The sequence below is a fragment of the Carcharodon carcharias genome, chromosome 4, assembly GCF_017639515.1.
Source record: "Carcharodon carcharias isolate sCarCar2 chromosome 4, sCarCar2.pri, whole genome shotgun sequence".
NCBI classification, from domain to species: domain Eukaryota; kingdom Metazoa; phylum Chordata; class Chondrichthyes; order Lamniformes; family Lamnidae; genus Carcharodon; species Carcharodon carcharias.
Genome location: NC_054470.1, coordinates 66,505,864 through 66,520,380, shown reverse-complemented (window position 1 = coordinate 66,520,380; position 14,517 = coordinate 66,505,864). Strand labels below are relative to the sequence as shown.

Sequence of the window (14,517 nt, the reverse complement as noted above, 5' to 3'; positions counted from 1 at the left end):
ATGAAGGCGACCTCAATAACATATTTAGACGAGCTTCCTTTTATATAAACTGACCCATTCTTAATGGCACTTAGCAACAGCAACAGGCCATTCAACCCTAGAGCCAGTTCCATTATTCAATTAGATTAGGGCTCATCCAATTCTTAACTCCATTTACCCATGGTTCTATAACCCTTCATACCCTTGCCTAATAAAAAATCAAGCTCAGTTTTGAAACTGTGAATTAATCAAACCTTAACAGCTCTCTGAAGGAGAGTGTTCCAGATTTCCACTACCTTTTGTGTAAAGTGCTTTCTAACATCAACCCAGGCAGTCTAGCTCTAGTAACATTTGCACCATACGAGTGCCAGACGATCACCGACACGAGATCTCCCCATGACATTCAACAGCATTACCATCTTTGAATCTCCCACATCAACATCCTGGGGTAACCACTGACCAGAAACTGAACTGGACCAGCGATTATAAATACTGTGGCTACAAGAGCAGGTCAGAGGCTGAGAATTCTGAGGCGAGTAATCACCTCCTGATTCCCCAAAGCCTGTCCACCATCTACAAAGCATAAATCAGGAGTGTGATGGAATACTCTCCACTTGCCTGGATGAGTGCAGCTCCAACAACACTCAAGAAGCTTGACACCATCCAGGCACCAAAGCAGCCTGCTTCATTTGCATCCCACCCACCAACTTAAACATTCACTCTCTTTACCACCGACACACAGTCGCAGCAGTATGTATATACAAGATGCACTGCAGCAACTCACCAAGGCTCCTTCCACGGCACCTTCCAAACCTGTGACCCCTATCACCTTGAAGGACAAAGGCAGCAGGTTCATGGGAACACCACCATTGCCAAGTTCCTCTCCAAGCCACACATCATCCTGACTTGGATCTATATCGCCATTCCTGCAATGTTGCTGGATAAAAATCCTGCAACTCCTTTTCTAACAGCACCACGGAATGTCTGCACCAGATAGACTGCAGCAGTTCAAGATGGCAGCTCACCAAGGCAATTAAGGATGGAAACAAATGCTGGCCTTGCCAGCAATGCCAAGATCCCATGATCCAACTAAATCCCAAAACATGGTCCAGAGGACATTAATTCTGTTGACCTCAAATTTTAAATACCAACAGTATAAAGTCTGAATCTAATCTGAAATCTGTTTTTTGTATTGGGTGTGCATGTTCAAGTGATCTATAGTAAAACCTCCATAAAAGCTCCCTTTATTATTTTTACCTGGAAGTCAAAACTTTAATTTTCAGTGTTAAAGACCTGCATAAAATTCTAGACATGGGTAGATAGACAAATGATAGGAGTGTTGAGAAGTGATAGAATATCTGATAAATACTATGAGACTGCCCCTCATGAAGAGGTCTGATAAAAATTACTAAGCCTACACACAAGTCTTTCAGATTGAAAACCACATACCTTTAACAGCAGTTTACAAATCTCATATTTGCCTTTGGCTGCTGCTTCATGCAGAGGTGTGAACTTCCATAGGTCAGCCACATTCACTGAAGCACCATGCCTCACCAGCAGTTCTGCTACTTCATAATGTCCATACGAGCAAGCATTGTGCAAGGGCACTAAACCCCTGAAGGGTGAAGAGTTCAAATTTAATAATTACTACATTTGAACAAATTAAGGTATTTGATAAGGTGCCACATCAAAAGTTACTACACAAGAGCTCATGGTGTAGGGAGTAACATATAAATGGATAATGGGTTGGCTAGCTAACAGGAAGCAGGGGGTAGGGGGTCTTTTTCATGTTCACAAGCAGTGTTGGAGCCTCAACTATTCAGTGTGTGCCGTTTTGGTTTCCTTATTTGAAAAAAGATAGAACCACATTAGAAGCAGTACAGAGAAGGTTTGCATGGCTCATGCTTGGGATGAAGGGCTTATTCTGTCAAGAAAGCTGAACAGGTGGGCCTGTACCCAATGGAGTTTAGAAGAATGAGAGGTGATCTTATTGAAACAAATAAAATAAGGGGACTTGATAGGATGGATACTGGGTGGATGTTTTCTCTTTTGGGGGAGACAAGAACAAGGGGTCACCATTTAAAAATAAGTGGTCTCTCTTTTAAGACGGAGATGAGGAAATTGTTTTTCTCTTGGCGGGTTGTTAGTCTGTAAAATTCTCTTCCACAGAAAGCGGTGGAGGCTGAGTCATTGAATTTATTCAAGGCTGAGTCAGATAGATTTTTGATAGACAAGGGAGTCAAGGGTAATGAGGGGAAGACAGGAAGGTGGAGTTGAGACCACAATCAGATGAGCCATGATTTTATTGAAAAGCAGAGCAGGCTCGAAGGACCTACTCCTGTTCCTGAGTCCCATGTAATCTCACTCAAAAATTGTAAATACAAATCTAGATCCATGCTTCTTTGAACTCATTAATAAAGGCAGTTGCACACAGAATTAATTGCACTTCTAAAACTTGCTTGTGGCTCTAGGCAACCTCTGACAAAATAATAGAAAACATTGTTGCCGATTTTCTCCTCTTCATTCCTGAAAGCATCATTGCTTCGTGTAAGGAGGTGGCAGCAAGAGCCAGCTCAAGTGGCCTCTAATCATATGTGAGGCTTTTCAGGTGACATGATGACGGGGAGTATCACAGACAGACCAGAACCTGCCATCACCTGATTTCTACACAGAAGTATTTTCAGGAGGGAAGCAATAATGACAAGGAATCTTGTCTGATTTTCCCCTGCCTAATCCATGGGTGTCGAGGTTAAATGCATCACAAACGTCAACATCTTGGCTGAAATAAGTTAATTCAGTCATCAGGGGAGGGAAAGGAACTTCAGATCTGACTGACCTGTACAGCTCACCTCAACTACTCACCTGTAAACTTGTTAGGGTTTTGGGGAAAGCTGGCTTCAGTGTTCATTTTTAGCTTACTTCACAAATTCTGTCCAAAGTACATGCAAATGGCTTACTGCTGTGTGACTCACTACTTGTGTCAATTCATTAAATTATGAATTTAGCAAATGTGCAGCTTAAAATTAATGTCTAGTCCTTTGATTTTATTTCAGCAATGCGTATATTCCACCAAATAAAATGATTACTCCCAGCTGTTTGTTCAAATTATTTTAAAATATGAAACTTTGAATTGGGTCTAACCTCAATTTTGTTTCCCCTCAAAATGTTCTTCGCCAACTGTTATATTGGTTATTAGGTTCACCTGGCTTGGACAGAGTCTAGAGTTATTACTATCTTGTGGTCAACCTCTGTGTAGCGATTTTCCCTGGACAATTTCTTCCAAAGTGCTTAAAAAAATCATTATAATTTTAAATATATAAATACCAATTCTTGGTATTTATAATTCAATGAGTAATTATTATAGACTTCATTTACATATGACTTAATAGGCAGTTTAATTGTAGTGATAAGAAAGGGTAGGGGACACAGGCCTGGTGGCTGCGGCAGGGGACCCAGGCTGGGCGAGCAGGGAGAGGAGGAGGAAGACACCTTTTTATAGTTTTCTGCTTTGCAACAACACTTACACCAAACCTGCTTTTTCCCCTCCTTTTAAAAACATGGAAGTTTTGTAAGGAGAAACAAACCAAATCCCAAAGTGTACATATACATACCCCTTGTCTTTGGCATGCACATCAGCTCCATGATGAAGCAGGTACTCGACAACAGCTACCCGATTGTAACCTGCTGCAAAATGTAGTGGCGTGGAGTGCCGTCCTTCCAGGTCTCTGCAGTTCACATTCTGGGTTGTGCACAATTGCTTTAAAATAAATTACAGCCTTATCAGTAAACATTATTGGATTTTTGATTTGTTTCTTTTGTAAAAGACTTATTAAAGTCAAACTAGATTCACATAATAAATAGCTCTACTTTCACGAAAGTCTAGTGTAGTGAAAGTAAAGCTACTCATTAAATTCCAACGATTACAAGCCAGAGATTCAATAAACTGGAGCACCATAATTTTGTTTGCTGTTCCATCTACTCCATTTATAAATCAGAAGAACAATAAATGAATAATTTTTGAGGAGCAGAATCTTTTATATTAATATTTAATGCTTCAATGGTAGTGAGAAGAGAAAGCTTTGTGAGTTGACTGAGAAAGTTACCTGGGGTTTGCTGCAAAGGGGTCATCATTTTAACCAATCTGAACTTCAGGTCCTCAAGCTACTGGCCTTAAATTTCATTCTTCTCTTGCCCAAATTAGTTTGAACAAAGCCTTAATCCACAGGGCTTTTCGGCCCCAGATTTGGTAATATTTCTAAATAAACTTACTATTTACATATTTTCACAATATTTGATTCTAATTACTGACAACTGTAAACCACTTTGGTCAAGATTCGCTGTCTACAGCCTTGGCATCAGTAAACTTCTCACTCAGAAGTAATTTAAAATCATGTACTACTGATGTCAAATTACTAATGAGAACCTACATTTATATAGCATCCCTAACATTTCAAAGTGCTTCACAGGAGGTTAATGCACAAAAACTGCCAGATAAGGAGACATTATGATAGGTGACCAAAAACTTGATTAAAGAGGTTGGTTTTAAGCAGTAGTAAAGGAAGAGAGGTGCAGAGGTTTAGGGTGGGAATTCCAGAGCTTAGGGCCGAGACAGCTGAAGGCCTGCAGGTAATGTGAAGGAATTTGGGGATCACAAGAGGTCAGAATTGGAGGAACACAAAGTTCTCAGAGGGTTGTGGGATGGGAGGAAGCTGCAGAGATGAGAAGTCCCAAGGCCATCTGAACATAAGAATGAAAATTTCAACATTGAGAAGTTCTGGGTGGGGAGCCAAGGGGTGATGGTTACTGGGACTTGGCACGATTTAAGATATGGCTAGGAGGATGAGAAGTTTTCTTTTGGGGGGGGGGGGGGAAGGAAAGGAGGATGCCAGGACCCAATTAACTTAGGTGCTTTATTAAGAACCTGTAAAAGGAAACTCTAAAGGACAAGATGAAAAATTAAATGATGAGACGCCTTAGACAAATCAAAGTGTCTTAATTTCCCTTCCCTCATCAAAAAGGCAATAAACTTCTTGCTAATCACTTATCTTAATACAAGTCCATCTGCAGCATTTTAAGAAAAATATCCACGATAAACTGCAATTTGAACATAGAAAAATAGCAGGAGTAGGTCATTCGGCCCTTCGAGCCTGCTCAGTCATTCAATATAATCATGGCTGATCCTCTATCTCAACGTCATACTCTCGCTCTCTCCCCATGATGTCTTTAGAGTCCAGAAATCTATTACCTTCTTAAATATATTCAGTGACTTGGCCTACACAGCCCTCTGTGGTAGAGAATTCCACAGGTTCACTGCCCTCTTACTAAGATTCTAGAAGCTTACTATAAACTTCTCCGCACCTCAGTCCTAAATGGCCTACTTCATAATCTGAGATTGTGACACCTTATTCCAGACACCCCAGCTAGAGGAAACGTCATCCCTGCATCGAGTCTGTCCAGCCCTGTCAGAATTTTATACGTAAAAATGAGGTATCCTCTCATTCTTCTAAACTCCAGTGAACACAGGCCCATTTGGCCCAATCTCTCCTCATACGACAATCCTGCCATCCCAGGAATCAGTCTGGTGAACCTTCGCTGCATTACCTCTATAGCAAGTATATCCTTTCTTAGGTAAGGAGACAAAAACTGCACACAATGCTCCAGGTATGGTCTCACCAAGGCCCTGTATAGCTGCAGTAAGACATCCTTGCTCCTATGCTAAAGCCCTGTCGCAATGAAGGCCAACATACCATTTGCCTTCTTAACTGCTTGCCGCACCTGCATGCTTGCTTTCAGTGATTGATGTACAAGGACACCCAGGTCCCTTTGTACATCAACATTTCCCAATCTATTACCATTTAAATAATACTCTGCCATTCTGTCTTTCCTACCAAAGCGGATAACTTCACACTTATCCATGTTACACTGCATCTGCCATGCATTTGCCCACTCACTCAATTTGTCTAAATCGCCTTGAAGCCTCTTAGCATCCTCCTCACCACTCACATTCCCACCTGGTTTTGCGTCATCAGCAAACTTGGAAATATTTAGTTCCCTCATTCAAATCATTGATATATATTGTGAATAACTGGATCCAAGCACTGATCCCTCCGGTACCCCACTAGTCACTGGTTGCCATTCCGAAAAAGGCCGGTTTATTCTTACATTCTGTTTCCTGTCTGCTAACCAATTCTCAATCCATGCGAAATATTACCTCCAATCCCATGTGCTTTAACTTTGCACACTAACCTCTTCTGTGGGACTTTATTAAAAGCTTTCTGAAAATCCAAATACACCCACGTCCACTGGTTCTCCCTTATCTATTTTGCTAGTTACGTCCTCAAAAAGCTCCAGTAGGTTTGTCAAACATGATTTCCCTTTCATAAATCCAAGTTGACTTTGTCTAATCCCACTGATATTTTCTAAGTGTCCTGTTATCACATTCTTTATAATAGACTCTAGCATTTTCCCTACCACTGATGTTAGGTCTGTAATTCCCTGTTTTTTCCCCTCCCTCCTTTTTTAAATAGTGGGGTTACATTTGCCACCCTCTAATCTGCCGCGACTGTTCCAGAACCTACAGAATTTTGGAAGATGACAACCAACATATCCACTATTTCCATGACCATCTCCTTCAGTACCCTGGGATGTAGATTATCAGGTCCTGGGCATTTATAGCTTTTAATCTCATTAATTTCTCCAACACTGTTTTTTTTATTAATACTAATGTCCTTCAATTCCTCCTTCTCACTAAACCTTTGGTTCCCTAGTACTCCTGGGAAGTTATTTGCACCTTTAGCAAAGTAAAACGTCTGAAGATGCTTCACAGGAGAGTAACCAGACAAAAATTGACAGAGTTAAAGGAGGAGGCATGAAGACAGGTGACCAAAAGCTTAGTCAAAGAGCTAGATTTTAAAGAGCACCTCAAAGGAGGGAAGGGAAGAGGTGAATTGAAGGACAGGGGTTTAGGGAAGGGATTCCTAAAGAGCTGAAGGCCAATGGTGAGGGGGAGGAATTCAGGTGTACACAAGAGGCCAGAATTAGAAATTTCTTGGAGGCCCTTTCATTCACACCCTATCCAATTATGAAATGTTGTCATGTTTAGGATTTGGCACTGTTTATGCTTATTTCTACGTAAGAAATAGGAGAAGAACAACATATGGCTAGCTGAGCCTGCTCCCCAATTCAATATGATCATGACTGATCTTTGGCTTCAGCTCAACTTTTCCGCCTGCTCCCCATATCTCTGATTCCCTGAGACACCAGTGATCAGTCTATCTCAGCCTGGAGTATATTCAACAATGGAGCATTCACAAGCCATTGGGGTAGAGAATTTCAAAGATTCACAATTCACTCAGTGAAGAAATTTCTCGTTTCAGTCCTAAACAATCAGTCCCTTACCCTGAGACTGTGCCTCCATACTTTAGAGTCTCCAGCCAGGGGAAACAACCTTTGTATCTACCCTGTCAACCTCCTTCATAATCTTGTATGTTTTAATGAGATCACCTCTCATTCTTCTAAATTCCAGAGAATACAGACCCAGCTTACTCAGCCTCTGATCATAAGATAACCCCCTCATCCCAGGGACCAATTTAGTGCGCCTTCACTGTACCACCTCTAATGCAAGCATTTCCTTCCTTAAAGAGAGAGCAAAACTGCACACAGTATTCCAGGTGCTGTCTCACCAAACCCCTGTAGAATTGTAGCAAGACTTCTTTATTCTTGTTCTCCAATCCCCTTGCAATACAGGCCAACATGCAACTTGCCCTTCTAATTGCTTGCTGTACCTACATTGTTTACTTGCTTGTTAAAGTACACTTAAGTCCCTCTGGGACATCAACATTTACAAGACTCATACCTTTTAAAAAAATATTCTGCTTTTCTATTTTTACTACCAAAGTGAAAAACCTCACACTTCCCCACATTATACTCAGCCACCTTGTTGCCCACTCACTTAACCTGTATATATCGCTTGCATTCTTGCCTAATTTCTTGCAGAAAGGAAGCAAAAGATAGCTATTAAGCAGAGGGCTATCCTAGCATTCAAACAGCAAGTGAAAAGGTTCTTTAAAAAATTTGGATCGATGGCACTACTGGAGCTTAGCTCATTCAATCTTTCTCCTTCTTCAGAAGTACCTAGCTTCTACTTGGCAACTTCAAGCAACAGTGAAACAAAGGGCTCAAAGTGGGGTGAACTGCAAGCGCAATCCCCAAATGGTATTACTGAGAGGTATGTGGGAGCAATTCCAAGAGTGGTTCTTGACCAATAACATATCAATCGCAAACAGTGATTTAGAACATCTCAAGTTAGATCTTCTGATGCCAACAGCGCCGAATGTTGAGATGTTCACCACTGTTGTACACCAGGACCCTTCAGAAGTCCTGACCTGCGAACATAAAAAGCAATTGCCTGAGAAGTTTAAACCTACAACAGGCAGATTTGCACTGCCCAGGTCTGTCTGAAAATGTCTCCAACATGGACCTCAGTGTCAGAGACTTGGACCAGTTATGCGATACTTATCTGGATACTTACCCTAGTACTGTCCGCTATTAATTTCTGATGTGGACCAGTGATTAACAGCTGAACCTGCCACACCACAGACACCCCAAGCACCACACCCACCACACCAAATATTGATTTCCCCTGAGAGCTGATGACTCACCCACTTTGCTCACAATCTTGCTCACCCGCCCGACAGCACTCACTCTCGCTCGCCTTGTTGCCCACCCATTGCCGCCCACCCATCCACCCACTCTCTGCTGCCCACCCACTCTCACTCACTCGTCCAACCGCTAAACACTTTACGACCTTTTAAAACTTACCTGAACACAGCAGATGTTGTAAAAAGGTGGCGTAGCCTCTTTGCTGCTTCTCTTCGCTGGTGTGCTCCTGGGATGGCTGTGCCAAGGTATCGCTGCTGCAGCCGGGACAGGAAGGCCGCGCTGCAAGTACGGAAAAAGGTACTGGTGTAATTATCTTCGCAGTCAGCGAAGATCACCTCAGCATCGCCGCTGACTGGAAGATCTGGCCCCTTATTTCCTGATTATCCTTTACCTCTTTCACCTAACATACCCTACGGTCGTAATAATTTATATATAATTTAAGGATTTTTTTGGACCCTTCTTATTACCATCCATTGTTTGCTTTTCTGTTGCCCTCTTAACGCTTATTAAGCTAATCTCAATAGACTATATCTTCCATTTCTCACTCAATAGAGTTTATTCTTTTACATGTAATAATTTCTTATTCCTAATATAACTATAGTGCCTTTAGAATAGTAAAATGCCCAAAGGTGCTTCACAGGAATGTAATCCAAAAAAATCTTACACTAAGCCAGACAAGGAAACATTAGGTGATGTAACTAAAAACTTTAGTGAAAGTAGTAAGTTTAATCATATTGATTTCTGACTAATTACAGGTACCTTGTGCTTTGAAATGTTCCCTTTTGCACAGATATGTAATCTATCACAAGGATTTCCATTTTATTTTTGGACTCTAATTTCGAGTTAACCCTCCATATATTTATTCCTTCAGTTATGAGCTTTGCTACTTTGAAACACTGAAAATCTGTTAACTTTGGCAGTAATCTTAATTACAGCATCACAAATGTTATCCTCATTAAAAATTATGGTGGATTATTAATAAACTCAACATTGATGATAGCAGCCTGCTTAACTTATGCTAAGGAACAATCGCTTAACCCTATAAATATCATACCTGATCTTAAGGAATTTTCCATACCTAAGAGATTGTCACAGTTACCAACTGATTTCCATTATATTTGAATACTCAGCTTCTAGCAGATGCCGTAATTGCATAAATTATAGCAAAATTCTAATTTGATTATTTCGTGATCACTTATTTTAAAACTTATAATGATAAAATATCTTACGCAGTGGCCAAATAACATTAAAAATCTAAAGACACGACTGCATGGACATGTGGGGGTAGGGCATTCAATTGTATGAAAATGGAAAAATCACTTTGGTGAACTGTCACATAATCCTTAATGCTATAAATTGGAGAACTGAACAGTTACCAGCTGACTCAGTAACTCTGAGTTAACTCTGATTGAAGCCAGCTTAGAGAAAAAAAATTATATTTCCATGTAAGGTTACGAAGCACCAACAATCTCATGAATGAGGAATGCTGCTGGTAATCTGGTAACTCCATTCATGCTGCTATGAATGGAGTTCAACTCAGCATGTTTATCTCAGACCTGAAGCAGAGAGAAATCATTTGACACCAGCTAGAGGGGACTGAGAAACCACTAAGTGTGCAGATACTTCCCTTTAAAAAACAAACATTCATCTTTTAACTCTGACAAACTGAACAAAAACACAGAAGCTTCATTAATTATTTTCTACTAAAAATTACATAAAAATTAAACACCTTCACAGTTTCCAAGTCTCCAGCCTTTGCTGCCTCCAAAAGCCGATAATCAACATCTGAATTATGTAAGGGGACGTTCTCTAAATAAAAACATTTAAAGAAAGGGTTAGATTCCCTGTGATCACCATCACATGTCAAGTGTCAAAATAGAACATTGCTGTAAGCAGCTTGCTTGTTTTCTCTCGGTATTTTGCTTCTCCTCAATTTGGAAAGATATTTCACAACGTATTTTACACAAATATGTATTTATCCAGTGGCCCTTATCATATCCTCAGGATGTACCAAAGTGCAATTATTGTTATTTTGAAGGCAAGCAGTGGTCTACTTACACAAAGCAAGATCCCACACACAGGTTTGTACATTGCCCTTTCCTCCAAACAGAGTAAGGTGACTTTATCTTGGATAGCACAACTTCCCATTCTCCAACAATTAATTCCCACTATATCCAACATTTTGCAAAGTTCAGTTGCAAAGTGATTTGATTGCCAGTTTGACCACTCATGCTTTGAAATATTATATTCTGCTACTTATTTGATTTAGGTTTTTCAGATTATTTCTTTAACTGAACTTTTCTCAACGCCATCTGTAAGTCAGTGTGTGCACTATCAGCAAACACTGGATACAGAAGAGACAATGCCAGAAAACACCTATGTTAAATCATCTTATTTTTAGTATTAATTTGGTTTCTCCTTCCCACAGCTACATGGGTTGCTGAAGTAGAAGTGCAAAATTCAGTCGGGTTCCCAAGTTACACATCTGCTCTGAATTCAATAAAACTCCTAAAGTACACATTTGATCCATTACACCCCATACACTAAATTAAAATCCAATCAAGTGACCAAGTTTTTTGATGCAACAGTCACACAACTTACAAGCTGTGAAGAACCTTCAGTTTGTATAGCAACTCTTAACTCTTCATATCTGCATGCAAATTAACTATGAATCAATAAAACCTTTTCCTATTTAGTAAAACAATGAATAAAACCATAGGAGTATAACCTAATGTGATCTGCATATTGTATTAAACTTACCATTGAGTATCTGCTGCACAGACTCATTCCCCATTTGTGCAGCTGTAAATCCTTGAAGGGACAAAATGGAAGGGTCGCTGCCATAACTCAGCAAGAGGCGACATGTCTGTAGGTGACCACCATGTGCAGCTCTGTGTAAAGCTGCTTGACCAAGAGTGTCCAAAGCATTGATCTATGGAAAAGAGGGCATTGGTCATGGCAGAAGATTTCCTGTTTACATCTTTGATAGCATATCTGAATATTCAGTGTGTCACACCACAACACGAGGACTCTCTCCTTGTTGAATAATATAGCTGTTTATTATTTTAGAGTAAAAAATCTGAACAGTACCAATATCATTACAGCATGGACAAAACTGTCTGACTTGTTACTTCACTCAACAGGTCACTTTCTGAAGTTTCCATAAAAGAACATGTAGGCACATGGCACATCACACCAATTTCATTCATTCAATTTCAGTCATGAGTTGGAGCTCAGTTGGAGGACACTAATTGAGCTCGGTGCCTCTGGATTAGGAAGGGATATGCAAAATAAAAAAAGTTGGGATTTTTAATCTTGCGAAGTATGTAAAATGATCTGGCTTGGCTATGATATCCCATTCAATCAAACTGTCTGCCAACAATCACTGCCCAGCTAACATGTGAAGAACGGTTATTTGGGGGAAATACCAAATGACTGCTGCTTCCTGTACAGTCAGATCCCAGAAGGAGCCACTGCCAGCAACAAAAGAGCTTGGAAAATGCCCTTGTTCCCGTTAAAACCATTACTCTTTTTCTCACAGTGGTCAATTCTATTGGTCCTCATCTCCACTCCCCTAAGTCCATGGGTGCTGACTTGAACAGTCATGGTAAACTGATTTAGCCATTCATCATCAAATAGTCTTGAACATGAAGCACTGGAGTCCTGCTGTCAAAACTATTCACTGTTCCTGAATGCAAAGATAATCCCCAGCTTCTCGTCTCCAATACAAACCATTTTCTTAAATTCCTCACCACTGCCACCTACACCCTCATCCTCAACAGAAAGTGCGAGGAGCTCATGGATTAAATATGAGACCATCTATTTAACTGTCCCTGCTGCTTCCATCCCTTCCCTTTGCCCCAAGCCAAATTTTCCCATAGGATTCCACCCCCCCGGCTCTGCTCTGAATTTGCATCTTTACATAGTTCCTCTATTATCTGCCCTGTTGTGTTCCCTTCAAGCTCATCTTGCTCCTTTGATCCAATTCAACTAAACTGGTGACTATCCAAATTCTCTTCCATGCTTGTTATCGATCTCTTCTGGTGCTGTCTCATTCCCCTTCAATCAGCCATCTTCACCTTTCTACTTAAAAAGAAACAATTCGTGACCCATCTGTTCTCATAAACTATCGCCCTATCTTCAACACCCCCTTTCCTTTCTACATGTTGTTTGCTCCAAAATTTGTGTCCTTTGCCACAACTCCATCTTTGAATTTCTCCAATCAGATTTCCACCTCTGCCACATGTCTGAACCAGCCCTCAAAGTCACAAATGATATCCAATGCTACTGTGGTAAACTATTCTTTCTCAACCTGCCCGTGGATGGTGTGGTTGACCACACCATTCTCCTCATTGCCTCTTCTCTGTTGCCCAGCTGGATGGGACTGTCCTCGTCAGGTTCTATTTTTATCTATTCAGTTGTGGCCAGAGAATCATCTGCAATCGATCCTCTTTGTGCTCATGCCCTGCGACAATCAACAATTTATCTTTGGGCCCCTCCTATCTGCATACAATTTACTGCACAGAAACAGGCCATTTGGCCCAAGTCAAGGCTGATCTTTATATTCCACAGAAGTCTCCTTCTATCCCACTTCAACTCAGCCTATCGGTGTATCATTTTATTTCTTTTCCTCTCATATACTTATCTGGCATCCCCTTATGCTTTTTCACTCAACTATCCGATGTGATAGCGAGTTTCACATATTCTCCTAAATTTCCTATTGGATTTATTGGTGGCTATTTTAATTTTATGGCTCCTAGTTTTAACCTCCCCCAGAAGTGGAAACATCTTGGACTGAATTATCGCCTGGGTGCAGAGCTGTGTTTTAGTGCGCAAATGGCCACGCTTTGATTTTTATTTTTGGAGGAAATACGATTCTTTTCCGCATTCTCAAGCCCGTGCCATTTTCCTGTCCTTTCTGCAGGTCAGGCATGCCTAGTAGGCTAAATCCACATTGATGTCGAGGTTCCCATTTTAAATGGGGGAAGAAAATTGGATTTCCTCCCATACACCATTTTCATCTGTTGGTTTTAGGGTTTGCGAAGAAATTGGAAAGCCTGTTGAGTGGTTGCAAACATTCTGAAAAGTAAGTGTAAAATGTTTTGGTGTCTTCAAGTGTAACTATTAGGTGCTGTATTGTAATGTAGGTATGCTTTTAATGCAGTGATTTATCATAGAGGTCTGTCCTGCGAAGGCAAATTGACCCTTACATTGACCAGCATTGTGCATTTGTTCACATACATTACAGTACTTTTTCAATGGAGAAAGTACCATTATGTATTTTAAAAATGTAAAACTATGCCCTTTGCTGTCGTTTTTTTGTGTTCTGATTTAATTGGACTGGCAGGTCTGGCTGCTTTAAAGAAACCCTGCTTCCGAAGGCTGAAAATACAGTCTTTATCTGCTAGCCCTACACAACTGACAGGCACTCTGATTTGAAATGGAAATCTGTTGTGTCAACGGAACTGGAAGCTTTTATTATGACAGCTGTTCCATTATGAATGCTTACTTGGGTTTCAAAAGCTTCAGCTCAGCAGATGTTCTTATTAATCTAAGAACTATTGAAACTTTTATGAGTCTATAATAACAGAATATATCTTTGATGTGGTTTCCTGATTGTTTAAAAACCTAATAGGCACTTAAAGGATTACAGCTATTTTTCCATTGGGTTTTTTGGTCCAGTAGCAATGACAGAGTTGGAATTTAGGGTTTTCTTGGGTCATTACAAGTTTAATGTTTTTCCAATTATTTTAAAATCTGAGAACAGTACACACTGCATACTGGGTGAGTGGCTATGGAGAGAATACCCTATGGTGGGCATAGAGGTGACATAGAGATTGTGAGGGGACATCAAGATAGCTTGGGGGCATAGAGGTA

The 14,517-nt window shown here is 40.5% G+C and overlaps 1 protein-coding gene across 5 annotated transcripts in view; it reads right to left on the bottom strand.

The window, feature by feature from the left end:
• Nucleotides 1-14,517, bottom strand: part of tnksa (tankyrase, TRF1-interacting ankyrin-related ADP-ribose polymerase a) — a 183,280-nt gene that overhangs the window by 32,351 nt on the left and 136,412 nt on the right. For 3 of the 5 annotated variants that reach the window (XR_005942762.1, XM_041185621.1, XM_041185622.1), the window contains 5 exons: nt 11,401-11,572; nt 10,370-10,449; nt 8,800-8,919; nt 3,591-3,736; nt 1,429-1,594 (listed from right to left, as the gene is read on the bottom strand). Coding sequence is in view for 4 of the 5 variants with exons in the window: in XM_041185621.1 (XP_041041555.1) it covers nt 1,429-1,594; nt 3,591-3,736; nt 8,800-8,919; nt 10,370-10,449; nt 11,401-11,572 (684 nt within the window). In the remaining variant the exon portion in view is untranslated. The remainder of the gene's footprint in view (nt 1-1,428; nt 1,595-3,590; nt 3,737-8,799; nt 8,920-10,369; nt 10,450-11,400; nt 11,573-14,517) is intronic. The other 2 variants (XM_041185623.1, XM_041185624.1) reach the window with 1 other exon arrangement.